Source organism: Pestalotiopsis fici, assembly GCF_000516985.1.
Source record: "Pestalotiopsis fici W106-1 unplaced genomic scaffold PFICI_Scf_2, whole genome shotgun sequence".
Taxonomy (NCBI): domain Eukaryota; kingdom Fungi; phylum Ascomycota; class Sordariomycetes; order Amphisphaeriales; family Sporocadaceae; genus Pestalotiopsis; species Pestalotiopsis fici.
In genome coordinates, this window is record NW_006917092.1 from 2,288,737 (window position 1) to 2,314,139 (window position 25,403).

At 50.3% G+C, this 25,403-nt stretch overlaps 8 protein-coding genes across 8 annotated transcripts; 5 read left to right on the forward strand and 3 right to left on the reverse strand.

Moving 5' to 3' along the window:
* Window positions 1-2,179: 2,179 nt before the first annotated feature.
* On the forward strand, window positions 2,180-3,842 carry PFICI_02890 (uncharacterized protein; the record flags this gene model as incomplete). The annotated part of the gene is made up of 2 exons (XM_007831471.1): window positions 2,180-2,649; window positions 2,756-3,842. 2 exons carry the CDS (start codon window positions 2,180-2,182, stop codon window positions 3,840-3,842), a joined length of 1,557 nt encoding a protein of 518 aa, XP_007829662.1.
* A 3,499-nt stretch (window positions 3,843-7,341) lies between these two features.
* On the reverse strand, window positions 7,342-8,126 carry PFICI_02891 (60S ribosomal protein L21-A; the record flags this gene model as incomplete). The annotated part of the gene is made up of 4 exons (XM_007831472.1): window positions 7,342-7,672; window positions 7,833-7,880; window positions 7,940-8,007; window positions 8,091-8,126. 4 exons carry the CDS (start codon window positions 8,124-8,126, stop codon window positions 7,342-7,344), a joined length of 483 nt encoding a protein of 160 aa, XP_007829663.1.
* A 443-nt stretch (window positions 8,127-8,569) lies between these two features.
* PFICI_02892 (40S ribosomal protein S9) lies at window positions 8,570-9,349 on the forward strand (the record flags this gene model as incomplete). The annotated part of the gene is made up of 3 exons (XM_007831473.1): window positions 8,570-8,634; window positions 8,722-8,820; window positions 8,941-9,349. The coding sequence occupies 3 exons, from the start codon at window positions 8,570-8,572 to the stop codon at window positions 9,347-9,349; spliced, it is 573 nt and encodes a 190-aa protein (XP_007829664.1).
* Window positions 9,350-9,654: 305 nt separating this feature from the next.
* On the reverse strand, window positions 9,655-11,070 carry PFICI_02893 (Pre-mRNA-splicing factor SLU7; the record flags this gene model as incomplete). The annotated part of the gene is made up of 1 exon (XM_007831474.1): window positions 9,655-11,070. One exon carries the CDS (start codon window positions 11,068-11,070, stop codon window positions 9,655-9,657), a length of 1,416 nt encoding a protein of 471 aa, XP_007829665.1.
* A 584-nt stretch (window positions 11,071-11,654) lies between these two features.
* On the forward strand, window positions 11,655-16,884 carry PFICI_02894 (uncharacterized protein; the record flags this gene model as incomplete). The annotated part of the gene is made up of 2 exons (XM_007831475.1): window positions 11,655-11,889; window positions 11,963-16,884. 2 exons carry the CDS (start codon window positions 11,655-11,657, stop codon window positions 16,882-16,884), a joined length of 5,157 nt encoding a protein of 1,718 aa, XP_007829666.1.
* A 1,204-nt stretch (window positions 16,885-18,088) lies between these two features.
* Window positions 18,089-21,109, forward strand: PFICI_02895 (uncharacterized protein; the record flags this gene model as incomplete). The annotated part of the gene is made up of 2 exons (XM_007831476.1): window positions 18,089-18,573; window positions 18,643-21,109. 2 exons carry the CDS (start codon window positions 18,089-18,091, stop codon window positions 21,107-21,109), a joined length of 2,952 nt encoding a protein of 983 aa, XP_007829667.1.
* A 636-nt stretch (window positions 21,110-21,745) lies between these two features.
* Window positions 21,746-22,549, reverse strand: PFICI_02896 (uncharacterized protein; the record flags this gene model as incomplete). The annotated part of the gene is made up of 3 exons (XM_007831477.1): window positions 21,746-21,959; window positions 22,280-22,304; window positions 22,411-22,549. 3 exons carry the CDS (start codon window positions 22,547-22,549, stop codon window positions 21,746-21,748), a joined length of 378 nt encoding a protein of 125 aa, XP_007829668.1.
* Window positions 22,550-23,275: 726 nt separating this feature from the next.
* On the forward strand, window positions 23,276-25,179 carry PFICI_02897 (uncharacterized protein; the record flags this gene model as incomplete). Its single annotated transcript, XM_007831478.1, has 2 exons — window positions 23,276-24,986; window positions 25,052-25,179. The coding sequence occupies 2 exons, from the start codon at window positions 23,276-23,278 to the stop codon at window positions 25,177-25,179; spliced, it is 1,839 nt and encodes a 612-aa protein (XP_007829669.1).
* Between the last annotated feature and the right edge of the window lie 224 nt (window positions 25,180-25,403).

Sequence of the window (25,403 nt, forward strand, 5' to 3'; positions counted from 1 at the left end):
TCGGAACATAGAGTCCACTTCAGCACCCTGCCCTGCCCAGTCAAGCACGAATTACATGCAAACTTCCATACCCTCTACCAGATGAGCACAAGGTGACCAAACCAAGTTGGGGCATCTCTCCCCTTTTCGTTGCTTTTGGACAGGGCCATTGGCGAGAATTCCCTGGCACTGGAGTGATGGAGAACTGAGAGAGCGAGAGAGAGAGGGTAGAAAAATAAAATAAAACTTAGACCAAAAGAAAAAGTTGTTGTTCCTGTTACAACGTCGCGATTGAATCTCACGACCTTCAATTCCCCTCGTCCAGTCCACCTGTGGTGTACACTCGTTTTAAGTCTTCGCTGCCACGATCAGAGCGCGAACAAGCAAACGACCAGACTGTTCCAATCGATCCTAATCTCTATTTTCATTCTCCCATCCTCTCTAGGAAGGACCCTCACCTCTTCACTTCTTTTTTGAGTCCAACGACGACAGCGATAGACGCCAGTCTTGAGATAGGTCCCAAAATCTCGCTCGCTCAACGCGCCGCGCCCACCCTAGGTCTTACCCAATTGTGAGACAGACCTGCATTGGACGAACACCTGCAGCCACTGCAGCGCTCCCGTTTACGACATACAGAATCCTATACCGATCCTTCCCGCGATACCGCAAATCGTTTGTTTAGAGCTCTGCCTGATACCAAGGGGAAAAGGAAAAGGGATTCAACAATTTTCGAGTCAACATTGATCCTCTTTGCTCGAATTCTGGTATGTTATGAAACAATCTCCTTGGCAGATCGATTCCTTCTTCCCACATTCCCCTCCCTCTCGGCACTGGTTTCGAACAAAGCGCCGCAATATCGTTTGGGCCAGGACACACCATGCTCAGGCACCATATCCGGTACCACGAGGTCTCGGCGGCGGTCGCAGGCTTCTAGTGGATTTGCATCTCCAAACCGATACATAGCGAGGAGGAATAGGTACGAAACCATTACTCTTAGCTGCAGATCGACAAAGGCGCCAATTGGTTCGCCGCCTGACCACGGCGCTGGCGCCCATTACAGTCTGTATCCAATTCAGGCCATCCAGTCCCTTGGAGCCCCAAGGTATTGGATGAGGGAAATGCCGTCGTCGCCAGTCCTGCCGCAGCCCGTTTGGTTGGCGCCTTTTCCCTTGAAAACGAGAAAAAAGGCACCCCTTATCAAATCCTTGCATGCGCGCCCGCATCTGCAAGGGCTCTCGGGGGCGCGCTGGTCTGCTTGGTCCGGTTCTGAAAGCAATTCCCAGTCTCAGTAGTGCTGTAGTAGTCCGTGACTTTTGGGGGAGGATTATATTATGACGAAGCTCCCCTTCTCGCTGCGCGCGCTGTTTCTTGCATGAGGGGAAGCGACCAGAGGGAAACTCATTTCCAGCGTCAACACCATCGTCGCTCTCGACACACCTTTGTCGGGACGGATGGCAGTCGCTTAGATTCATCCTTCGACGATTCATGAGATCATGGCAAGAGGCTAACTGTGATTTTGTCTCTTGTGACTATTTAGATTCCGCATCTTTCATCTACAGCGCCATATTTGCCCATCGCTCGTCGACTTATTTCAATCGCCTTTACTCGCACACAATACAAGGAGGAGACTCGCTCGGCGCAACGTGTTGCTCCGATTCTCGTCACTTAGAAAGAAAAAACACGTCTTGAACATCGAAAAGGACGGGTTTTTGGACCAACAACTACAACTGCGCATACGTGCATATACAGACAACGAATCGGGCCTGCTTCCCAAGTCTCACCACAGATTCTGTTACTTACAAACGAGGGAAGCTTCTCTGATCGGTCAATCAATCAGGAATCGAGCACTACTTGTACCGTCGCCGCTGCCCTACTTGATCTTCCCATTGCCTTAGCTCGATCACGTCGAGCTACTTCTTTTTAACACTCCCTGGGAGAATCGAAATATCAATTCAAATCGGATTCAGAAGTCGCGACTCTCGAACCGCGTCTTCTTCCATTGGTTTTTTTTTCAAGAACCAATAATAGACCATCAGATCTGCGCGCTCTCTTGTCTTTATTTGCCCTATTTGTTTCGGCCCGCACCTACCGCGCATCGAATCAAAAGGCTATTCATTCATTCATTCATTTAGCAACAGCGGCGCGAACGGAAGCTGCTAGCTGAAACCGTCAGAGTTTATGCTTAACCGACTTACATAATATGAGTCAAGACCCATCGCGTCGCACAAGCTTCGGGATGTTACTTCGACGCAGCAAGTCCGGCGACCTGGGGAAGGGGGGCAGGAAGCACAGAGAACAAGAACAACGCCAGCAGGTGCCAAAGTCCCCTCCCCGCCTACCTGATATCTACAATGGACTTCCAGCTCCCGACCTGCAATCCTTTGGAGGAGACGGACGTCCCGATTCCCTAGCCATTGTCTCGGGCCAGGCACACCAGCCTCGATATCAGCCAAAGTACCCTCCTTCAGGACGCGCTTCTATGGACCCTGGCCGTCCTTCCTTTTCGTCCATGCCTCCGATGCCGCCAATGCCCGCCGAGCCGGTGGTTGACCCCTATGCTCGTACTGAGAGCATGACGCACCGTGGAAGATATAGCTATGCCAGTACTGCTGCCACCAGCATCAACAGCCCGAGGCGAGTCCGCCGGCGCAAGGACCCAACTCCGTTCAAGTAAGCACATGCCACTGCATCAAAACGGCAGAAACTCTCGTTTGCCCTCAATCGTGTTTTGTTCTTCGTCCTCGGGGCTCCGTCTTACTAACTTGCAATCAATTAGTATCTTGATCATGGGTACTCGCGGTTCTGGCAAGACCTCTTTCCTCGAGTTTTTGAAGCAGGCCTTCGCATTGCCGGAGAAGAAGCGTTCGCAGCGCGCCAACGAGATCGGCGAGGAGGTCACCATGAAAGCCACTGCGTCTGGCAATTTCATTCCCCATTACCTGGAGAGCGACATTGATGGTGAACGTGTTGGCCTGACTTTGTGGGACTCGGAGGGCTTTGAAAAGAACATTGTCGATCTCCAGCTGCGCGAAATGTCGGCCTTTTTGGAGAGCAAGTTCGAGGAGACTTTTGCCGAAGAAATGAAGGTGATAAGATCACCAGGCGTACAGGATACGCACATTCACGCGGTATTCCTCATCCTCGACCCAGCTCGTCTTGATCGCAACATATCCGCTTCCAAGTCCCTGAGCAAAGACCCTTCTCTGTCACCTACCGTGGGCGTCCTTGACGAGGACCTTGATTTACAGGTGCTGCGCACCCTGCAAGGAAAGACAACAGTCATCCCCATCATCTCCAAAGCCGATACAATCACCTCTAAGCACATGGCCATCCTGAAGAAGAATGTATGGGCAAGTCTCAAAAAGGCAAACTTTGACCCGCTTGAAGCACTCGGCTTGGACGAAGACGACTCGGATTCTAGCAGAATCGACGAAGCTGACGAGGATGCCGAGGAAGATGCCCCCGAGGACGACCAAGGCTCGCCGGATGAAGCCGAGCACAGTGAAGAAAGTACTGGCAGCGACGCATTCCCCATCCAAGGCCAAACAACACCTGGCCACAAGAGACAACCAAGCTCAGCGTATAAGAACAAGCAGTCCGCTGAAGAGGACACTAACGAGGTTCCGCTGCTCCCCATGTCCATCATCAGCCCCGATCTGTATGAGCCAGAGGTCATTGGACGCAAGTTCCCGTGGGGATTCGCCAATCCATACGATGAGGAGCACTGCGACTTTACTAAGCTCAAAGATGCAGTCTTCAGCGACTGGCGAGGCGACCTCCGAGAGGCCAGCCGGGAGCAGTGGTACGAAGGCTGGAGAACCAGTCGCCTGAAGCACCGAGAGCCATCCGTTCGACGCCGATAGAGACGTGTCAGGAACGTTTGAATGTTCCTGCAAATTTGGAACTCGCTCATCCCAGCTGCTGATTCTGTACGGGCAGCATGGCTGAGACGCCACCTTCGCATGACTAGCGATTTCCTTTCGTCATTGTTTCACGTCTATGCAGCATACCCCAACTGTTTTTCTATTTCAACGTTCTATGTATTCTCTCGGCACTCCAAAAAAAAAAATTGCAGGCTGGTTTGACCCTACGGCGCAAACTTAGGATTTCCTCGAATGTTAGATAATTTACATTCTCATGGCATGGCTATGCACAACCGTGGACGCGCAGTTGTAGCTACAACTTGGTTGTCAACCCGGTAACCTCCTGCCGCGCTCCCTGTGACCTCTGGTCAACACCCGTCACCATTGTTTTTGTTTGGGCCATGATTCTGAATGGGTCGTGATTCTGTATTCTTGGAAGAGACCTCTTGAGGTAGCAATGCAGGCTTAGTTGCACTCATGCATTTGGAGCGAAGGGCCACGGCAGTACTCAGCCATGAGCAATGATATCCCACCTTTGTAGTGTACTTACTTTTTCTTGATCTTTGGAATTTAATTCCTATTTCACTTCGCACTGGTCGCTCCCTCCTTTGAAGCCCATACATATCGGTATAAGTGATTTTCTGCATTGCCATGAAGTGAAAGAATTGACCCAGCTGGGACTAAGCCATTGTATGTCGTACTGTTGCAGACCGACAGTGAAACAACGAGGACACGCTTGACAGACAAGACACGGAACTTGGTGGACTTCTGTTTGCTTGTTGTAAAATCGTCAAAGTATGCTTCTTCTTTTTTTATCGTGAGTGAAACATAAAGGCTCTGCCACCTATAATGGTCGAGATCACCCTCCATTTCTAGCTAAAATTGATGATTATGCTCATCTAGGGGCATTATGGCACCCAAAAAGTCCAGATGAGCATAGATACTCGCTGGGCCGAGGGAGATAGGGAAACAGTGCAATTCTCTTTTGCAGGGTTCAACACTTGGTTCGGAAAACTTGCCCTATCGTTGACGATGAGTTGGGGTTGCGTAGACGCAGTCCATCTGGGATCGAATGAGTCAGGCATAAATCCTAGGATCTCGGAGCATTGCTCGCTTGTTAACAGCGAATAAGAAAAAAGAAAAGGCAAAGGACTGCCGTCATGTCGGGTGGAGGATAGTGGCGACAGGTACACTACTCAAGCCCATATGATCGTTTGACGGAAGCATGGAACCATAACTTCGATCTCAAAGCCCCCGCATAGATTCAGCGAGTTAGCCAGTATTTCTCACATCAAAATCATCAATAGTTATAGCATCTGAAGTGTTCATGAGGCTCGGAATTATTCTGTTGACTTGATGTGAATGAACACTCTGCACTTTACCATGGAAGATGGGTAGATAATTCTCCGTTGGTACCTCGGCAGTCTTATCAAAGTATCCCAAGACGTCATGAACGGGCGTCCGCTCAGAAACACGTGTATATATCAGCGAATTATGCCACTATGCTGTCATATAACTGCTAGATGGTTGTTCATTACCGCTTCGATGGCCGAGGAATGAAGCAAAACAACAAGACTGAACATGAGATTCAAACAAGGCATAGAAAAATGCATGCCCTATGAAATATTGAGAACCCGGCAAGAATCCGGCCTGGAATCCCAGTCGCCTGGTCAACAGAGGTCCTTTGTCACCGCATACTCGAGACTCTTGCAAACGAGCGCCACCCCCCTTCTCCGTTTGTAGAGTTCTTGGGATCCGATAATTTGTAGAAACTCCAACCAGCTCCCATCTTCTGGCAAGATGGTGTAGTGGTCTGTTGATTAGCTTTCCTTCCTTCAATGGTAAAGCCTCTGTTGCTCACTGGCACGCTTGGTATGCGAAATCTGTGGCCTTGCAAGATATGGGTTCAAATCCCTAAGCTGGCACCCTTTTTTTTTTCCTACTCTCCCAATTCTTTCAACTTTCTTTTTCACATACTCCTTCTGTCATCTCTCCCTCTATTTATGTTAATTTTCAATTATTAGAGTCCCCCTTTATTACTTAGTTTTAGTTCTTGGACATGAAATGTCTTGCTGGCAGGAATCTTGGACGAATATGGACGACATGTCGTTGTCTTCAACAAGCTGGGCCAGGCAACTGCTCATGAAGACGTGCACGTTGTGATCATTCAGCTGCTTATTAAATTCAAAGCTTGCGGGAATGGCCTAGTCTGCTACATATGCATTTCCTTGTCAATTTGATGATCTCTCAGATTGACCTCGCTTTTCCTCTTCCGCCCCTCCTCCGTTTGCCGGAATGGTAATTTTCAGACGACCGACCCTCTTCGATATTTTGTCCAGCACTCAAAGAATATACCAAAAGCAGATTCTTAGCAACCATTCATAAATCGTGTATTGGAGGAGAAGGGTGGTAGGTAAAAGAGCATACACGTCAAATGGCCATGGCGAGAATAGGTGGCTTCGTGACCATCATTGGCCAAGAGCTGGGCCAAATCTCTCCAAGATATGTGGTCTGGCAACAGTCTCGAAACCAAGCCATGATCATGTGGTGATTTTGAAAATCTTGTCGATTGTTGTATGCTCGCAATCGTCCCTAGAATGTAGCAGTTTTAGGCGTGGTATGGTCCGCTTAAATGCTTTGTCTGATACCTGGTCGCAGATGGCTTGATATCTGAATTATGGCATTGCGCTTTACTAATAAAGATGCTTGCGTTACGAATTACTCAAGTAAGCGGGGGGAAGAAGTAAAAAGGCGTGCTTCTGTCCAGTTGACCGCCAGGCTCAGCGTTGATACATCTACACATATTCACCATTCCATAGGACGTTGCTTTGGGAAGACCCGCTAGAAGTAGTTTGAATCCACATCCTCCTTGAACGACATATAGATAAATAGATAGATAGATAGGTTGACACTTGCCAGTAGCTTGCCTATATTGAGGATCGAACCAAGACCTAGGTGAACATGGTCGACTTGATCCAAGAAACTCACCAGTCGTTTAGTACAAACAATGCGCAAGTCGCAGAACATGCCGCTTATGAGCAACAATTACACAACATATTAATTTGGGCAGCAGTTTGGCGACTCAGGATGTTGCGTTTCATTCAAATGACATCACCACGACCCTTTCAAATGCTGAGATCCATTTTGTCACATTCATCGCTTTCTGGGCATTAGTCTTGACCTGTACATCCTATCGTCATTCGTCAAGGGCCCTGTAGAGAGAAAGCCTTGCGTTTCGCCAAAGTAGATTGCCATGCCCTGGCTCGTTGCCTCACGAGCACCCCAAATTTTTCGCAACGGAACATCGTAGTCTTGTAATATTGTTTGGCATCACAATCATATTTTGATGATCCTATCAGCATCGGCTATTTTTTCCATGCCTTGCCATGCTCATAAGAGGATTTCAGTCCTGACCAGACCACACATGAACCCCATGCAATGATGTAAAGCAACCGAGACCCAGAGAAACAACGCACAAACACCGACCAATCCTCCTCGCTTAGATAGTTGTCTCGTAGGCGATCGGAACGACGGTCTCGGGCTTGTTGTCCTTGGCGGACACGGTGTGGGCCTCACGGGGTTGAGTGGCCATTCTCTTGACCTGGACGGTGGTACCGTCGGACTTGGCCTGCTTCTTCAGCTCGGCGTTCTTCTTGACGCGCTTGATGAAGTCCTCTCGCGATCTCGACAGGCTGATGTGCTCAATGCGGAGGTTGATGCGCTTCTCGATGTATCGGTGCTTGACCTTCTTGTAGATGATCACACCGACGGCGCTCTTGGTGACGTTGTAGATGACACCAGTCTTGCCGTGGTAGACCTTGTGAGGCATACTGTTTGACCCGTCAGTCTAGCTCTTGGCAGTTCTTTTCCCCGCCATCATGCCCCAAAAGCCCCCCCAGATGGCCATCGTCGTCGGCGTAGTCGAATTGGCACGAGGGGGCCAGAGAGGACAAGAGAGAGGGAGAGAGATACTGGAGAGGGAGCTCTTACCCCTTCTGAACAGCACCATTGGCCTTGATGTCCACAATGTCACCGACCCTGCAATACTTGTCAGATTCACCATGTTCGCTGGTTCGTTCGGTCTGGTTGCGACATACTTGTACTGGCGGAGGTAGGTGGACAGGGCAATGGAACCCTTCTGGCGGAAGTTCCTCGAGAAGGCGTACTAGAAAATCGCAAAAAGTCGCACGTTAGCTTCCTGGCACCTTTGCGATTTCGGGGTCTTTTTTTGGCGGATGGTTGACATACTCTCGTACCAGCGCGGAGACCTGCAGCGTGACCCATCTTGACGGTGTTGTGGTGGTCGGTACTGAAGGGGTGGAAAGTTGAGTGGTCGTTGGTCGGGTTTAAGATGTGATTTTTTTCGATTCCCTCACCAAGGTGGAATTTCGCCTAGGACCCGAAAATGTGTGGGAGGACTAGGACCGGCTTTGATTGGCGCACGGGCCCACAGCCAGGGAAGGGGGGCAGCTGGCGCCGTTTCTCAGCGTGCTCGCAGTTGCCCTGTCTTGCAGTCAATGGGCCAAAAATTTGTGCCTGCCTCAGGCTCCAATCTTTTACCCTAAAGCCCCACTTTTCCCGAACTTTCGCAGCCCACCAATTCTGTGGCAGCAAAGGCGCATCGTCTGGGTCTTGAGATTTTCGTGATTCTTTTTTTCCCTCCCATCGCCCAATTCTCAACCGCCCGGAACACCAAACGAGCAAGACGAGATCTTTGAGTCGCAACAATGGCTCCTCTCTCTTACTCCAAGACCGCCAAGGTCCCCCGTCGCCCCTTCGAGGCTGCCCGACTGTCAGTATTCACCGGCCAATGAGCACGAGCTTGTTCTCTGCTTAAGTCGTTTGTGATCGAAAACTGACATGCGACATTCTATTATAGTGACTCCGAGTTGAAGCTCGTCGGAGAGTACGGTCTGCGCAACAAGCGTGAGGTCTGGCGTGTCCAGCTCACCCTGTCCAAGATTCGTCGTGCTGCCCGGTATGTTTGCAACCCATCGATATTCTAACTCCTCCGGGACCACACGAGATTGATAATCTTTTTGCGGGTCCCCAACTCTATCGGCATAGAACATGTGCTAATTACAGTCCTCCACAACAGTCAGCTGCTTACCCTCGACGAGAAGGACCCCAAGCGTCTCTTCGAAGGTAACGCCCTGATTCGCCGTCTCGTGCGTGTCGGTGTCCTCGACGAGTCCCGCATGAAGCTCGATTACGTCCTGGCCCTGAAGGTTGAGGATTTCTTGGAGCGCCGCCTCCAGACCTGTGTCTACAAGCTCGGTCTCGCCAAGTCCATCCACCACGCCCGTGTCCTGATCCGCCAGCGCCACATCCGCGTCGGCAAGCAGATTGTCAACGTCCCCTCTTTCATCGTCCGTCTCGACTCCCAGAAGCACATTGACTTCGCCCTGACCTCGCCCTTCGGTGGTGGCCGCCCTGGCCGTGTCCGAAGAAAGAAGGCCAAGGCCGCCGAGAAGGGTGGCGACGAGGAGGAAGAGGAGGAGGAGTAAATTCTTCCCTCAACTGTATGACGGCATGACCATGGAGTGGATCGTGACAAGAATCCACTGGTTGAGAAATCTGGTTTCATTATGGGCACAAGGACTCAAAAAGCCCTTTATAGCTCACGGCGTTAGGCCAGGGATCAGGAATGCATGAAAAGAATTGCGTCGCCAACATGATTTATTGATTTTCTTCCATCTTGAGACTGCTGCAATGTGTCTCATCCGTGCCATGTGGTAGCTACGTATTTCCAGGTGCATGTTTTCCAAGCTTGATGCAATTTTGTTTTCCTATTTAAAGTATACTTGGACCGCTATGAGACCAACTCGTCCTTGCCAAGCAACTTGGCCATTGGGTCATCGGCTGCAGTACGTTTTCTCCTATATTCCTCGAGTTCCTCTTCCATCATTTCCTCTGCTGTCCGTTTCTTGATTGCCGGCCTGACCGGCTCAGTATCTGGTACCGGCGGTGCGCGAACCTCTTCCTCAGCATCTACGACCAGATTCGCTCCGGTCCTCTGCTTTTCAGCCTCTTTCCAAGCTTGTTTGCCCTCTTCACCGGTGCAGTAGCTGTTTTTTATGAACGAGTGACAACATGCGTAGCCCCATTTGAAGTTTGACCACCAGCTGCCCCATACCGATGTGTGATTGTTGACGAATACGTCTTCGGCATACTTGGATTTTGCGATCGCCCTCGGCGCTCCCTTGATCAGACCGGCCTCGTCATATTCCACAAAGGCTTCGGATTCCGTTACAGCAATGTCCCTCAGAGCGGCGGGCATGGCATGCTGGTTTCCTCCATACTTGTCTTGCAGAGCCTTGATTCGCTCTGCCTTCTTCTTCTCGGCGTCCTCCTTCTCCTTCTTGCGGTAAAATTCACCCGCCGTTGGGTTCGCTTGCAGATGCTGACTTGTGTCACCTGATTTTTCTTGCTTCTCCCAGGCGTATTTTGTGGCCTTTTCGAACTCGGCAGCGTCTCCAGATCCTCGCAAGAAGCCCTCTTCGGCGTATAGCTGTGCTGCCTTGTCTGCGGTTGCACCAGCATCCACCATTGTTCTCGTCTTGGGATCGTATTTGGCAGACTCAAGATCCAGGTTGAGCAAGTATTTGGCAGTATCCTCTCGTATTCTCAGTTGTCGAGTCGCGGTGCTCTGATGCTTGCCCATGTCGATCTCCTCGGCGTACTTTTCGCCGTCATCCTTTCCATCTTCTTCGCCATCCTCCTTCTTGGCGCCAGACATCTGATTTCTCAAGTCCTCCATCTGATTGTAGCGTTCCACCACGTGCTTGTACTCCCTGGAATCGTACCCGTTCCAGCGGTCCCGCTTGGCGTCCCAGCCCATCTGTACGTCTTGAATAACTTCGTCGGCCTGAATATCCTTGCCCGTATACTTTGCGCCCTTGGCTCGGGGTCGCTGGAGGCAGTCTTTGGCCTTGTGCGTCATGGCGCCGCAGTTCTCGCAGGCGCCCTTGCGGTACTTGGTGGCGGCGGGGCCAGCCTTCCTGCCGCGATCGTACCATTTCGACGAAGCAATGTCATCCTTCTTTTGCTGGGTTAAACGCTGATGCTCCAGATAGTCGTTGGAGGACTCGTCGCCCTCGCCGGCGTAAAATGGTCGCTTCGAGATGAAGGACGGAATGTAGACGTTTTCCTCCTTGGAAGCTGCGCCGGCCGCGCCGCCGCCCTTGGAAGGGTCATTCCTCCGCGATGGAGGGGCGGGGGGAGGCATGGTGAGTATTTGGAGAGGTTGATAGATTCAACGACCAAATTAGAGGTCAGAATGTATATAACCAGGCAAAAGAGTGACGCGAGTTGCACGGATGCCGTCGAGGTTTGGATTGTGGAAGTGACGAAAAGTACAGGCGTAGCTGCGATAAGATAAGTGGCTAGTGTTTGGCTTTGTTGGAATTCAGCGCTGATCAAGGGTGTGGCGCGCACCTGCATAACTCGTCTTCATTAATAAGTTCTGCCCCTAGGTTGCAACCTAATGTAAGCAAGCACCTGATCGCGCGCCAAATCACCTCAGCCGACCAGGGCCATAACAAGCAAATCAACTCTGGATCGCGTTTCGCTGCCTGGGAATTCACTATTGTTACGCGACTTATTTTCCCCCAAAGGACGACATCTGCTATTATTCTTGAATTTAGATCCTGCTACGCTTCAAAACGGGGTACAAATCTCGTTGCTTTTTTCTTCTTCTCCCTCCTGCTGTTTTCCAAATGCCGTCCATTCAGATACGCGCTTGCAAGTGACATACCCATGTCATGATGCATGGATGCATACAAAGTACCGCCCAGCTAGCAGAAGTCCACTATGGATCTCTTCCGCGTACGGTTGAATTGCATCGACCATTATCAAGCCGTGCACACAAAATACGACCCTCAACTACGGAATGACTTTCGTCCCTCGCAAGCAAGCAAGGGACCAAAAGTCCCCGTGATTCGAGTGTTTGGGTCAACGGAAACAGGCCAAAAGGTGTGCGCCCACATACATGGCGCATTTCCGTATTTGTACGTCGAATACAATGGTAGCTTGGAGCCCGACAAAGGTGAGTAAAATATGGAAGAAAAAAAAAACCGCCTCTTCTTGATGCTGCCTTCAGCCGGCTGACAAGTTCAAAGTCGGCGCCTATATATACCAGCTCCATTTATCCATTGATCATGCCCTGACGGTGAGCTACCGGCGCAATGCATACGCCGAGAACCCCAAGTTTGTAGCGAGGATCACCCTCTGCAAGGGTGTCCCGTTCTATGGATATCATGTCGGGTATCGCTTCTATCTCAAGATCTACATGCTCAATCCATTGGTCATGACTAGGCTGGCAGAACTTCTTCAGCAAGGTGTCATAATGAAGTGCAAATTTCAACCGTATGAAGCGCATTTGCAGTATCTACTGCAATTTATGACCGACTACAATCTTTATGGATGCGATTATATCTCGGTGCGGAAAGTCCGCTTTCGAGCGCCAGTCCCTGAACATGATGAGGATGGGGGGAGCTCCCATCTGTGGCATAGCCAGTCTGTGTCAGCTGCTCATATCACTGAGGACTTTGATCTACCTCGTGTGAGCCACTGTCCCATTGAGGTGGATATATGCGTGCAGGATATACTCAATCGCCATGAGATCAAAGAACGACAGCTTCATCAAGACTTTGCTGAGATGCGCAACCAACCCCCTGCAAGTCAAAAGCTCGTTGCTAGCATGGCTGGACTCTGGAAAGATGAGACAAAGCGCAGGAAACGGCGCATGGTCAACCCAGCATCCGGGAGCAGTCCCTTTCCTGCCGAGGTCTTGGTGTCCATGTCTGCAGACCCGCGCGACTCCCAGGCCCCGGGCTGGATACACGAGAAAGAATACAGGGAGCAGATTCATGAGCTCATCGAAGGAGAGTGCCGGAAAGCTGCCGGGCCTCATCTGGACTTTGACAATTTTGTGAAGCCAGTTCCTTTAGAGGAAACAGTAAATACTCTGCTTCAATCTGTGGAAGATTTGTACCCTAAGAATCTGGCGTCGGCACTCGGTTTATCTGGAATCGTGCCTAAGGATGACGAGCCGCCAGAAAGTAGTGTCGTGGTGGACGAAGAAAGGATTCTCGATTTCGGGGGAGCTGACGATGGAATGTTCCCCGATGATTCCGACGAAGAAGCGGCTCGACTGTCGAAAGCAGTTGATCCACCACAAGTATCTGCTCAAATATCATTGCCGGAAGCTCATGCGCCCCAAAGAGAACGCCGTGTCAATGAGCGTACAAAGGCAAAGACAACAAATGAATCGACTATTGGATCTACCTCGACTTCTTCACGGTCTTCAGCTAACGAGTCAACTGGATACTTACCGCCAATGCTATCTGCAGATGGAATCTATGTAAGCTCTCTCAAGACTGGCAAGATTGCTAGCGTTCCCATCACAAACATTCTTGCGGCTGCCGCTATGCAGAATGGATTGGTCAGCAAGGACAGTCAAGCTTTTTCTGAGCCCGAGGCACCAAGTTGCAGCGCAAAACGGCCTAGAACATCCGAGGACGTGGATCAGAATGTCAAACGTCGCCGTGTTGAATTCGCTTTTGACGCTTTCGATGCCAGTCAACATGGGCCCCGTAAAAGCCAACCAGGGTTGGGCGCCCCTCCTGACGATCAGCAATCTACACAACGCGCAGACGAAACCAGCTCTCAAATATCCAAAATCAAATCGCATTCAGGTATTTCCAAGGTCCCAGGCAACCAGACGTTGAAATTTCCAGTCGTCAAGAACCCAAATGATCCAAGCACGCAGTTACGATTGAGCCAACAGAGCCAACATACTAGTTCACAGCCCAGCCAAGAAGAAAACCAACTTAAGAAGCAGGTTTCTTTTGGTCCCATTACGCCAACAGATGACAGCCCGACGAAGTCTGATTTTGGATCATCGAAAAGAGGAGCTCTCAGCTCAAGTGGAAACACTATCAAAGCAGATATTGACAGAAATCCTATTCGCCTCGGCCTGGCTCCAAGACCAAATACTCAATTCTTCGTTCTTGCTGCCACTCCTCCTTCAGTGAGCGAAGTAAACTCTACAATTCACTCTGGAGGACGCCCGGACGTCATTTACCAGGATGCATACTACAGCAACGAAAAAGACGTTCCACTGCGGATGCGCGAATATGCCGGTCAAGAATATCGATTGTTGAGCAACACACTTCCTTATTTGCCAGATTTTGATGAGACGGGTTCTTCACCTGCAACTTTCGGAGTCAAAGCGGAGAACTCGGGACCAAGAGCTTCGGACGAACAAGTGTACAGCAAAAGCCGACGCGAATGTAGCCTCAGAAGTTGGGAATTTGCCGAGCCCCCACCATCATATACAGAAATCAAGAAATGGGGGATTGCAAATCAGCAAAATTTGGCTCGCTTTCCAGAAATTGGCATAGACATTCAGGATCCTGAGATGAGGCCATATCTTTCGCAAATTGAAGGAGCCACTCCCAAAAAGTTCAAATACTCCCAGAAGAAGACGTCAACCAGCGTTCAGTTTGAGGCTCAGTACATGAGTACAATGAGTTTGGAAATTCATGTCAACACTCGAGGCAGCCTAGTGCCGAATCCAGAAGAGGACGAAGTCCAATGTATCTTCTGGTGTTCAAAGTCGGACGAGAATTTTGCCACTAGTGATCATGCATCCTCGGATATTCAATCTGGCATCATTGTCTGTTCCGCAGACGGGGTCTTGACTCGAAAACTCCGGCGACAGACACAAATCGAGGTTACCGAGGAAAATTCCGAGCTAGACCTTATGGTACGAATGGTTGAGATTGTTCGATCCCACGATCCTGATATCTTGACTGGCTACGAGGTCCATGGCAGTTCCTGGGGCTACTTGATTGAACGAGCAAGGCACAAATACGACTATAACTTGTGTGATGAGTTCTCGCGCATGAAGTCGCAATCTTTTGGGAGGTTCGGCAAGGAAGCCGATAAATGGGGCTTCAACACGACCTCAACCATTCGGGTAACTGGACGCCATATGATCAACGTGTGGAGGGCTATGCGGGGAGAGCTGAACCTGCTGCAGTATACAATGGAGAATGTGACTTGGCATGTTTTGCATAGGCGGGTTCCGCACTATTCTTGGCGGACGCTGAGCGACTGGTACTTGAGCGGCAAATCACGAGATTTGAGCAAGTTGTTGCGGTACTATCTCACGCGTACCAAGCTGGATATCGACATTCTGGAAGCGAACGAGCTTATACCTCGTACGAGCGAACAGGCTCGTCTGCTCGGAGTAGACTTCTTTTCTGTCTTCTCCCGCGGTTCTCAGTTCAAGGTCGAGTCCATCATGTTTCGTATAGCGAAGCCAGAGAATTTCATGCTGGCCTCGCCGGACCGGAAACAGGTCGGAGGTCAGAATGCACTCGAGTGTCTACCGCTTGTGATGGAGCCACAAAGTGCGTTTTACAACAGTCCTTTGTTGGTACTGGACTTTCAGAGTCTCTATCCCAGTGTAATGATTGCTTACAATTATTGCTACTCCACCTTCTTGGGACGCATTGTCAACTGGCGTGGTGCCAACAAGATGGGCTTTACCGATTATAAACGTCAAGAGAGACTCCTGGAACTCCTTAAGGACTATATCAACATTGCCCCCAATGGCATCATGTACTGCAAAACAGAAGTGCGCAAATCGCTACTGGCGAAAATGCTCACCGAGATCCTGGAGACAAGAGTCATGGTAAAAAGCGGCATGAAGCAAGACAAGCAGGACAAGACGCTTCAGCAGCTGTTGAATAACAGACAGCTAGCGCTAAAATTGCTTGCCAATGTCACGTACGGCTACACTTCTGCCTCATTTTCGGGTCGTATGCCTTGCTCGGAGATTGCCGACAGTATCGTACAGACTGGCCGGGAAACACTGGAGCGTGCAATAGCACTAATTCATTCAGTCGACAAGTGGAAAGCAGAGGTGGTGTATGGCGATACCGACAGTCTCTTTGTCTATCTTCCTGGTCGAACTAAAGATCAAGCATTCGATATTGGCAATGAGATTGCAAAGACTATCACGGATATGAATCCACGTCCTGTCAAGCTCAAGTTTGAAAAGGTCTATCATCCATGTGTGTTGCTTGCCAAAAAGCGCTACGTTGGTTACAAGTATGAATCTCGCGACCAGGTCAAGCCCGACTTTGACGCGAAAGGTATCGAGACAGTCCGGCGAGATGGCACACCTGCCGAGCAAATGATTGAGGAAAAGGCACTCAAGATTCTATTTGAAACGGCCGACCTGAGCCAGGTCAAGAGTTACTTTCAAAAGCAATGTGAAAAGATCATGCGAGGCGCAGTCTCAATCCAGGATTTTTGTTTTGCGAGAGAGGTCAAACTGGGCACATACAGCGATAAGGGACCGCCACCGCCAGGCGCACTGATTAGCACCAAGAGAATGCTCGAGGACGCGAGAGCAGAGCCGCAGTATGGCGAACGAGTGCCGTACGTGGTGGCTACTGGTGCTCCTGGCGTAAGACTCATTGATCGGTGCGTGGCGCCTGAGGATCTCCTGACCAACTCGCATCTTCAACTAGATGCCGAGTATTACATTTCGAAGAACCTGATCCCACCACTCGAACGAATCTTCAATCTAGTTGGCGCTAATGTGAGGAATTGGTACGACGAGATGCCCAAGGTTCAGCGAATCCACCGTATCGAGCAAGGTGGAGCGTTGATGAAGAAGACGCTCGAATCTTACATGAAGGCCGCTGCCTGTCTAGTATGCAATAGCAAGACCAAGGACGAAAAGGCGATTTGTGAAGCTTGTCTCACCAACGCTCCCGCTAGTCTACTGAAGCTACAGAGTCAGCTGGGAACTGAGGAGCAGAAATATCTCAATGTTCTAAGCATCTGTCGGACCTGTGCAGGACTTTCTCCGCTGGACGACGTCCCTTGCGACTCAAAAGACTGCCCGGTGTTTTACACACGAATGAAGCAGGCGGCGAGGTATAGGACGGAACGAGGCTTGGTGGAGCCAGCGATGAAGCTATTGATAGAGGAGGTGGAGAGACAGGACCTCGAATGGTAACAATGGCAGCGACAAGATTTCAAGAGTTTATTCCACTGGACTCGACGGGCCATGAATAATGACACATGAAGAAAGTAGATACCTTGGACTATGAAAATGACATGACGAGGCGTTTTGGAAAGGGACATGATTCAATGAGCAAACCATCCATGGAAGAAGGTTCAGGGATACAGGGTATAAAATAGCTTGGCGGGGTTTATATTCCGTAGATCGGCCGCCTTTGGATCTGTTATTGCATACACAGTAGTACACAGTCGTGGTCGTCGTGGTCGTCGTGGTGCCGTTGGCATCGCTTATTGGAACGGCCACATCATGGAATGGTTGCAATGGATAGTTGTCACTTTGATAAATAATAGAGATCACCTCTTGACGAGCGACTCTTGGTACAAAATTAAACTTTTCAGAACAATTGCACTTGTCTCTGATCGTGTAGCACATGATACCGGTAGCAGGGGTAGTAGGTACGGGTCCATTCCACGGCTCCATAGTTGTCTACTTTGCACGGGTAAGTGACTGAATTGACGCAGTATGTTTTCTTACTTAGTTAACAATGGATAACCACCGCGCTCAATAGTATTTTCTGTCTAGTAGATGAGATGCAAGATTGTATATAAAGAAGTTGCATGACATTTATTAATCGGCACACGTCAGGCTTGTGTGTAACGACCTTGGAGGTATTGAATGGACCTGCCAGAGATAGATGGGTGCTACAGACACTTGACCCATTCCGTGCCCCACAGCGCCTACTGGTAGAAGAGCGCCCCCAATAGGTGTCATCCCTGCATCCAGTGACGTGGGACGATCTCAGGCTCTGGAGCGCAGCTGTCTCCAGAACCTACAGCGCACCAAGATGGACCTAGACATGATGCTTACCTGAGGTTGCATACGCGCTACACTTGATGCCAACTTTCTCAACATATTATTAGCCGAAACACACCAAAGTGGCCCAAAGTCAAACAATAACTCCCCAAACTGCCTGCTTTTTTCTCTTGTGCTTTCCATGAGAGAAAGACGCTCGGCACAGGAAGAAGGTCATGTAACCCACGCTCTCTAGAGAACGCCCGAAACAATTTATCCGCCAAATCCATCCCCAAAGCCGAAACGACTCCCCGACCATCCATGATCGCCAGAACTATAGACTTCTCTTCTCCCTCCAGTCCAGCAGACGTGCTTCCTGCTAGGTAGCTGTCCCATTCTCGGAGCCATGGGCAGCTGGACGGCGTTTCTCTTGACCTACCTTTTGGGTGGTGTCACATTCATACCCGTGGTGCTGGCCGTAGCTTGGTTCGCACTACCGCAGGTACTCAGCGAGCCCCTCGAAGAGCAGCGCAGCAAGGACAGCCATGCCGACGATATCGTACAACCTGGCGACATCACCAAAGATCTGGACGAAGTCCGCAAGGCAGACAAGGGCGGCGACTCGAAACCCCGCTATGCAGACACCACCGACGTGGCCGCCGGCTACTTTGCCGTGTGTCGAGAGTACACGCCCATGGGTATTAACGCGAAGCCCATCGAGCGGGCGACCCCCGTCGGCTCGGCCACCGTAGCCGCTCCGAGCCAGAGCGTGTACCAGGCCATGTACCGCAGCATCTTTGATCGGAAGCAGGGCGCCAATCCCTTGGAGAACAGCAACGGCGTCAGCGTGCGGCCTAAGCGGGCGGGCAATGTGTTCTATGTCGTTCTCCGGTTCGTGACAGAAACCCTATGGCCCTCAGTCTTGTTGGAGTATTTTGCTAACATTCATAATACTATCAGCCATGGGCATCTCATGCTCTTCGACGACGACGAACAACTCGAAGTCCGGCATGTGATTTCCCTCGCGCATCATAACGTCAGTATATACTCTGGAGGTGATAAAACACCAGAGGGAGAATTATTTATAAAAAGGAATGCGCTATGTTTATCGAGAAAGACGGACGGGATCGAAGCGCCAGATACCCAACTGTCGAAACCCTTCTACCTCTTTTGCGAAAACTGCTCGGCAAAAGAAGACTTTTACTTTGCATTATTGAAAAATCAAGAGCAGGTTTTTGGCGCAACAAAAAAGGCTCCCGAGCCCCTACAGTTTGATGTCAAGAATATCATGTCGCTGGTACAGAGGCTGTACTCGACCGAGGATCACATGCAGACGAGATGGCTCAATGCTCTCATTGGCCGTATCTTTTTGGGTATTCACAAGACCAAAGACATCGAGAACTTTATTCGCGAGAAAATCACAAAGAAGATCTCAAGGGTCAAGCGTCCCAGCATCCTCTCCCGTATAGCAATACAGAAAATCGACACGGGAGACTCGGCCCCTTTTATCACGAACCCGCGCCTTAAGGACCTCACCGTCGAGGGCGAGTGGGGTATGGAGGCCGACGTGAAATATACTGGCAACTTTCGCTTGGAAGTGGCGGCGACGGTCAAGATTGATCTCGGATCTCGCTTCAAGACCAGAGAGGTTAACCTCGTTCTGGCTGTGGTATTGAAAAGGCTCGAGGGCCACGTCTTCTTCAAGATCAAACCTCCACCCAGCAATCGCCTCTGGTTTTCGTTCCAGACAATGCCAAAGATGGAGATGACGATTGAACCTATTGTGAGCTCACGACAAATCACATACACGGTAATTCTACGTCAGATAGAAAATCGTATCAAGGAAGTCGTTGCCGAGACTCTAGTCTTGCCCATGTGGGACGACACACCGTTCTTCAAGACGGAACATAAGCATTGGCGCGGCGGTATTTTCGAGGGCGACGATGCTGTTGAGCACTCGGAGGACTACGAGGAGATTGCCGCCATGCTGGGCGATGTCGAAGAGGTTTCACAGATTGAGGAGACGGGCATGCCATCATCCCCTGGTATTGGGGATTTCCCACCGATTGAGAAGAGTCACAGCGTCCCAGCTTTGGAAACAACCCAGCCAGCTGGTTTCTGGAATCGCAAGGCCAGCGTAAAGAAGTCTGCTCTGGCGCATGCGAGTGCTACTTCGTCTTCAACCACGGCACTCGATAGCGCAACTGGGTCACCAGCAGCTGAGGTACCACCTCGCCCTATCCGGAGCGGCTCGTTTTCTGTTCCCAGTCCGACCATCAGCACTTATCCTACTCATGCCGATGCTCTCATACCGTCTTCCACGCCCCCCGATCGAGATGATGCGGCTAGCATCATGGCCAATCTTGCTGCCCGAGCTCAGACGACAACACCCTCGACACAAACTCCACTAGGTACACCGACGAAGACAGCCTCAGCCAAGCAGTCACTAAATGATTTGTCCTCAAACGAGGCATCAGAGGCTGAACAATCTACTGAGCAGACGCCCACTGTCCCTCCACGTCGCGGTACAACATCATCTGTGGAAAGTAACAGTAGCGAAACGAGCTTCACAAACTCACCAATTCCGTCGGTAAAAGGCTCAGTCAGAAGCAACACGGGCTCCATTGGCAAGAATTTCTTCGGACGTAGAGACACAACGCTATCGACCGATTCTGGTAATACAAATAACGAGCAAAAGCGCAACACCTTGGCGGCCGTGTCCAAAGCAGCAGCTACGGCGAAGCAGTGGGGATGGAATGCCATTCAAAAACGTAATGAACAGACGGCAAACGGACGCAAGCTCTCAGATACGCCAGCAGTAGACCTGAACCAGCCGATGGGACGTGGTCAACCACTCCCTCCGCCAGGCATGCCGCTTCCAGGCCCAGACAGGAGGTCCAAGGTCACGCCTATTGCCCCGAAGCGCAAGCCAATCCCTCCTCCAGAATTACCTTCTAGGAATGGATCAGCAACCACTGCCGAGCCGGGATCCGAACGCCGCCCAGTGCCTGTTCCACCTTTGCCACGACGGAGGAGGGTATCACAAGTGCACGGCGATGACGGTCTAGAGGAACATGTCCTGGTCGTAGAAGCGCCAGCAGACTCGGAGCCTAGCACGCCATTACAGGAAGAGCATGAACAGGGACACGAGACGACACCGTCTTATATGCAGCCATGGATCGAAGATGAGGGGGAGCAAGACAGCTCTGGTAGCCAATCAGCGCCCAGTGAAGGACTCGCTACCGAGACTGGGTCGCAAGAGCAATTTGCTGCTAGCAACTCAACATCAAAAGAGGTTCCCCGCAGTGATGCTGCAGACAGTAGCACGGCGGAGGATGAAGACGACTATTCGAACTGGCTGGATAATAAACCCGATTATGCGGCGGAACGGCAGGATGCAGCAATCACAGCAGGTCAAACACATTGAGGATATACTCTTAATTGACACAAACGCGGCATGAATGGCGTACGTGGGAGATTTTTCATGAAGTGGGATAGAAATACCCTTCCTTGCATTGGTTCCGTATAAAGACGGAGTTTTGGTCGACTGCTTTTGGGGGCCACTTGAGGGGTCGGTGGTTTTTGGTTTTCATACATGGAATGGCGTATAACTTGGTAGAAGAGAAATGAAATACCATCGACACAAGAACAATAAAAACAATGGCCAGTCTGCTCTCTTGTGAGCTGCGTAAGCTTTCCTCCGTTCGCTTGGTAAGAAATTAGGCACAGAGCCACAAATGAATCGTGTTTGTTTTATGATGTTTAAATTTGATGTCTGGAACAAAGGGAAGGTATTTACAGTTCACATGGACCGTAGTCGTCTCATCACCGTATGAGCTCTCTAAACCACACAAATTGCCATGGGGCAACCCAACACTCTATTTCGAATTGATCTTGGTTTTTTGCTGTCACACTCTTTTGCTTTATCGACTCATGGCGCTAGGTTTCTCTTTGAAAAATCCCAGGCCGGAAGGAAGACACCAAAATTTCGCATAGTATCTCTTGAAGCGTTTCCCAAGCGAGGAATAAAGAAGTGTATATGCCTAAGGGTTGATTTGGGCGTTTAGGTGGCCTTGTCCTTGTTGTGGTAGTTGACGCTGTCGTTCCAGAACAGGGTCTTGTCGCCGTTACCCCAGGGGTAGTTCTTGGTGCGAATGTTCTGGTAGGGGTACTCGACGCGGTCCTCCAGCGGGGGCATGTGCGACCAGTGCTCCCAGTGCTCCGACCAGAGGTTGTAGGCGTTGGCGCCGGCGAGGATCAGGGCAGGGACGACGGCACTGTTTTGGTGGCAATGAACGCTCTGGTTAGCCCATGTGCTTTTCTCTTGCGGTCTCTCTCTGTCTGTCTCTCTCCCCATGCTCGAGCGATTCCTTTATCATGATGACTGTCGTTTCCGAGCTCGGGTCCACTCAATTGAACGTGTGCCAACCTCCGCATGATAAATTCGATTTAGATATAGAGTATTCAATTGATGAGTCGTCGGCAGATTTGTGGTGTAGATATGTCGTCGTGCATTTTCGCGGAATGTTGAAATCGCTCAAACAGGGATCCATCGGGTACAAAAGGAAACTCTAGAGACATATTTAGAAAGGCTTACTAGATGGAGATCTTGCGCCAGAGCTCTGCAAAAGATAAAAAAAGTTAGCAATTGACTTCACAAAAAAACGTGGCGGCCGGAAGCCAATCGAGTTGGGTCTTCGGTGACTGGGAAACAGAGATTCTACGCACCAGTGGTGGCGGCAGCGTGCTCCTTGACGGCCTCGCGCTCCTTGATGAACTGGTTCTCGGTCGAGGCAAAGCGGCGCTGGACGACGGGGCTGCGCATCAGCCGGGGGACGGCGCGGAAGATCTGGCGTTGAGGAAACATTGTTGTTGATTGGTTTTGTCGTCAATTGACAAAGATGGAGAGGAAGAGCGGAGGTTTGGTTTCTGACAAGCTTCGGGGTTGGAAAGTGGTGCGATCGGTCGAATCGGATGAGGTCAGTTTGAGAGCACCCAGCAAAGCTCGGTTAGTGGCATGAAAGCTACTTTTTCTTGGGTGCCTGAGGCAAGCAGAAATGCACTTATGCTGTATTCTTTCTTTTGGGGAGCTTTAGTGGCTTGGAGGGGGTTTCTCAGAACCGAGTCACCTGCTTTCGTGCTATTGCCGTGTTGAGAAAAGTGGGCCCAGTCGGTTACTCAGTTGACTTGAATGGCGTCAAGACAAGTGATGGTGAAGGAAGGTGCTTTTTGGACTTCAACACAAGCCTTGGGGTGTGCAGTTCATTTTTTGTCCTCAAGGAAGAGAGAGGATTGAACCCCCTAGTCAAAAGCAACCTTCACGGTCTCCATGTGTCGCTTTCGATTACCTTCAATTCAACATTAAACGCGTGGATATGAAGCAACCAAGGTTCATCTCATGCCATATCAGCGTCAATCACAAGTAATTGGCAGTACTCTCACTTGACTGTGCGCTGCATGCGTCACAATTTTGACTCGACCGCTCATCTCTTCTCTTCATTCTTTTGGTACAATCACTTCCCTTCCGTGGCAGTAAATGAGTATAAAGTCTAGCTCCTCATGATCAATTCCACAAGCTTGAGCGTTCGCCAAAATGGTCGTCCGAATCACGTCATGGAATGTCAATGGCATCCGAAACCCGTTCAGTTATCAGCCATGGAGGGAGAGGCGCACATTTACCTCCATGTTCGACATCTTGGAGGCTGACATAGTGGTCATGCAAGAGACAAAGATTCAGCGCAAGGATCTTCAAGATGACATGGTGCTGGTTCCTGGCTGGGACGTCTATTTCAGCTTGCCCAAGCACAAGAAGGGTTATTCTGGCGTGGCCATATACACTCGCAATTCTGTGTGTGCACCGATACGCGCCGAGGAGGGTATCACTGGCATCCTCACAGGGCCAAACTCTACGACGAGCTTCCGGGATCTTCCCCAAGACCAGCAAATTGGTGGATATCCGAAACTAGGCCAGTTGTCAAGTGTTGTAGACGAAGTCACGCTCGACTCTGAAGGACGATGTGTGATCTTGGAGTTTCCTGCTTTTGTGCTCATTGGCACGTACAGCCCAGCTACTCGTGACGAAACCCGAGACGACTTCAAGCAATGTTATTTGGACGCTCTAGATGTGCGCATTCGCAATTTGGTCGCAATGGGGAAACGTGTGGTGCTGACTGGGGATCTGAATATTATCCGAGCCGGCATAGACACGGCAAATATTGGAGAACGACTACGAAAAGAGTCCCTGACTATGCAGGACTTTTTCTCATCCCCCGGGCGCAGGCTCTTCAACCAGCTAGTCTACGAGGGAGAAGTATATGGCGCCAGAGATGACGGCCGTGAAGAGCCAGTCCTGTGGGATCTGGGTCGCTTGTTCAACCCTTCGAGGGAAGGCATGTTCACCTGCTGGGAGACCAAGAAGAATGCTCGACCGGGAAACTTTGGCAGCCGTATTGACTATATTCTTTGCAGCGACAACATGAAAGATTGGTTCATTGATTCCAACATACAGGAGGGTCTTCACGGCTCAGATCATTGCCCCGTTTTCGGGACGCTCAGCGATAAAGTTCAAGTGAGTGGAAAAGAAGTTCACTTGCGAGATATAATCAACCCCGCGGGCATGTTCAAGAACGGAGAACGATCGAGGGAGTGGACCACAAAGGATCTACTTCCATTATCTGCAAAGCTGATCCCGGAATTCGACCGGAGGAGAAATATCAAGGACATGTTTTTCAAGAAACCAAGTACCAATACTCCAAAGGCAGCTTCCCCCTTAGCGAGTGAGCCTGCGTCCAGCTCTCAGACTCCACTACCAGAGGAGCAGGACCTGGCAACACTTTCACAATCACAGCCAAGGTCGGAATCAAGTGCCCCATCACCATCAAAGTCGGCACCGACGGGTCTAAAACGGACACCGTCCAAACCACTTTCAAACAGGCCACAAAAGAAGACAAAAAACACACTTGGAAAGGAACCATCGCTATCGAAAGGACAAAGTAGTCTCATGGGATTTTTCAAACCAAAGTCTACTGGGAATCTGAGTAAAAGCCCTAACGAAGAGACTGGCCAGAAGTCCGACAGTCTAGATGGCGCCTGTGACTTCGAAAACGGAAATGCCCAAGTCAAGGAGGATATTAATGGCAAACAAAAACCGGCCCCTGCAGCTGCTGAACAATCTGAAAAGGTCTTTGATCCGATTGAGTCCAAGGAGTCGTGGTCCAAGATCCTTGGAAAACGAGTTGTACCAAAGTGTGAGCATGGGGAGGATTGCATCAGCCTGCTGACCAAGAAACCAGGCATCAACTGTGGTAAGTGGCAAAACAAACCTTTCAGTTTGATAGCTCAGACGATCATTTACTCAAGCTTGACATAGGGCGGTCATTTTACATGTGTTCGCGGCCACTCGGTCCTTCTGGCGACAAGGAAAAGAACACACAGTGGCGATGTCGAACCTTTATATGGAGTAGTGACTGGAACCAGTCACAATCACAGGCAGGTTGAGTAAATTGAAACTCGAAACCTTTGAGTGAAATATCTTCTACCATTCGAGTCCCGATGGATAGCTGAACAAAGCCATCTAAGGGGCCAATTGCACTGGACACGCAACAAACCACTGGACCTGTGCGAAGGTCATCAGTGGCCAGATGGTACTGTTGGTGCTCTCAATAGCCTCCAATGCCGAAAACCTCGTGTGCCATGCTTGGGATGCGTCCCTAGGGTAAAGA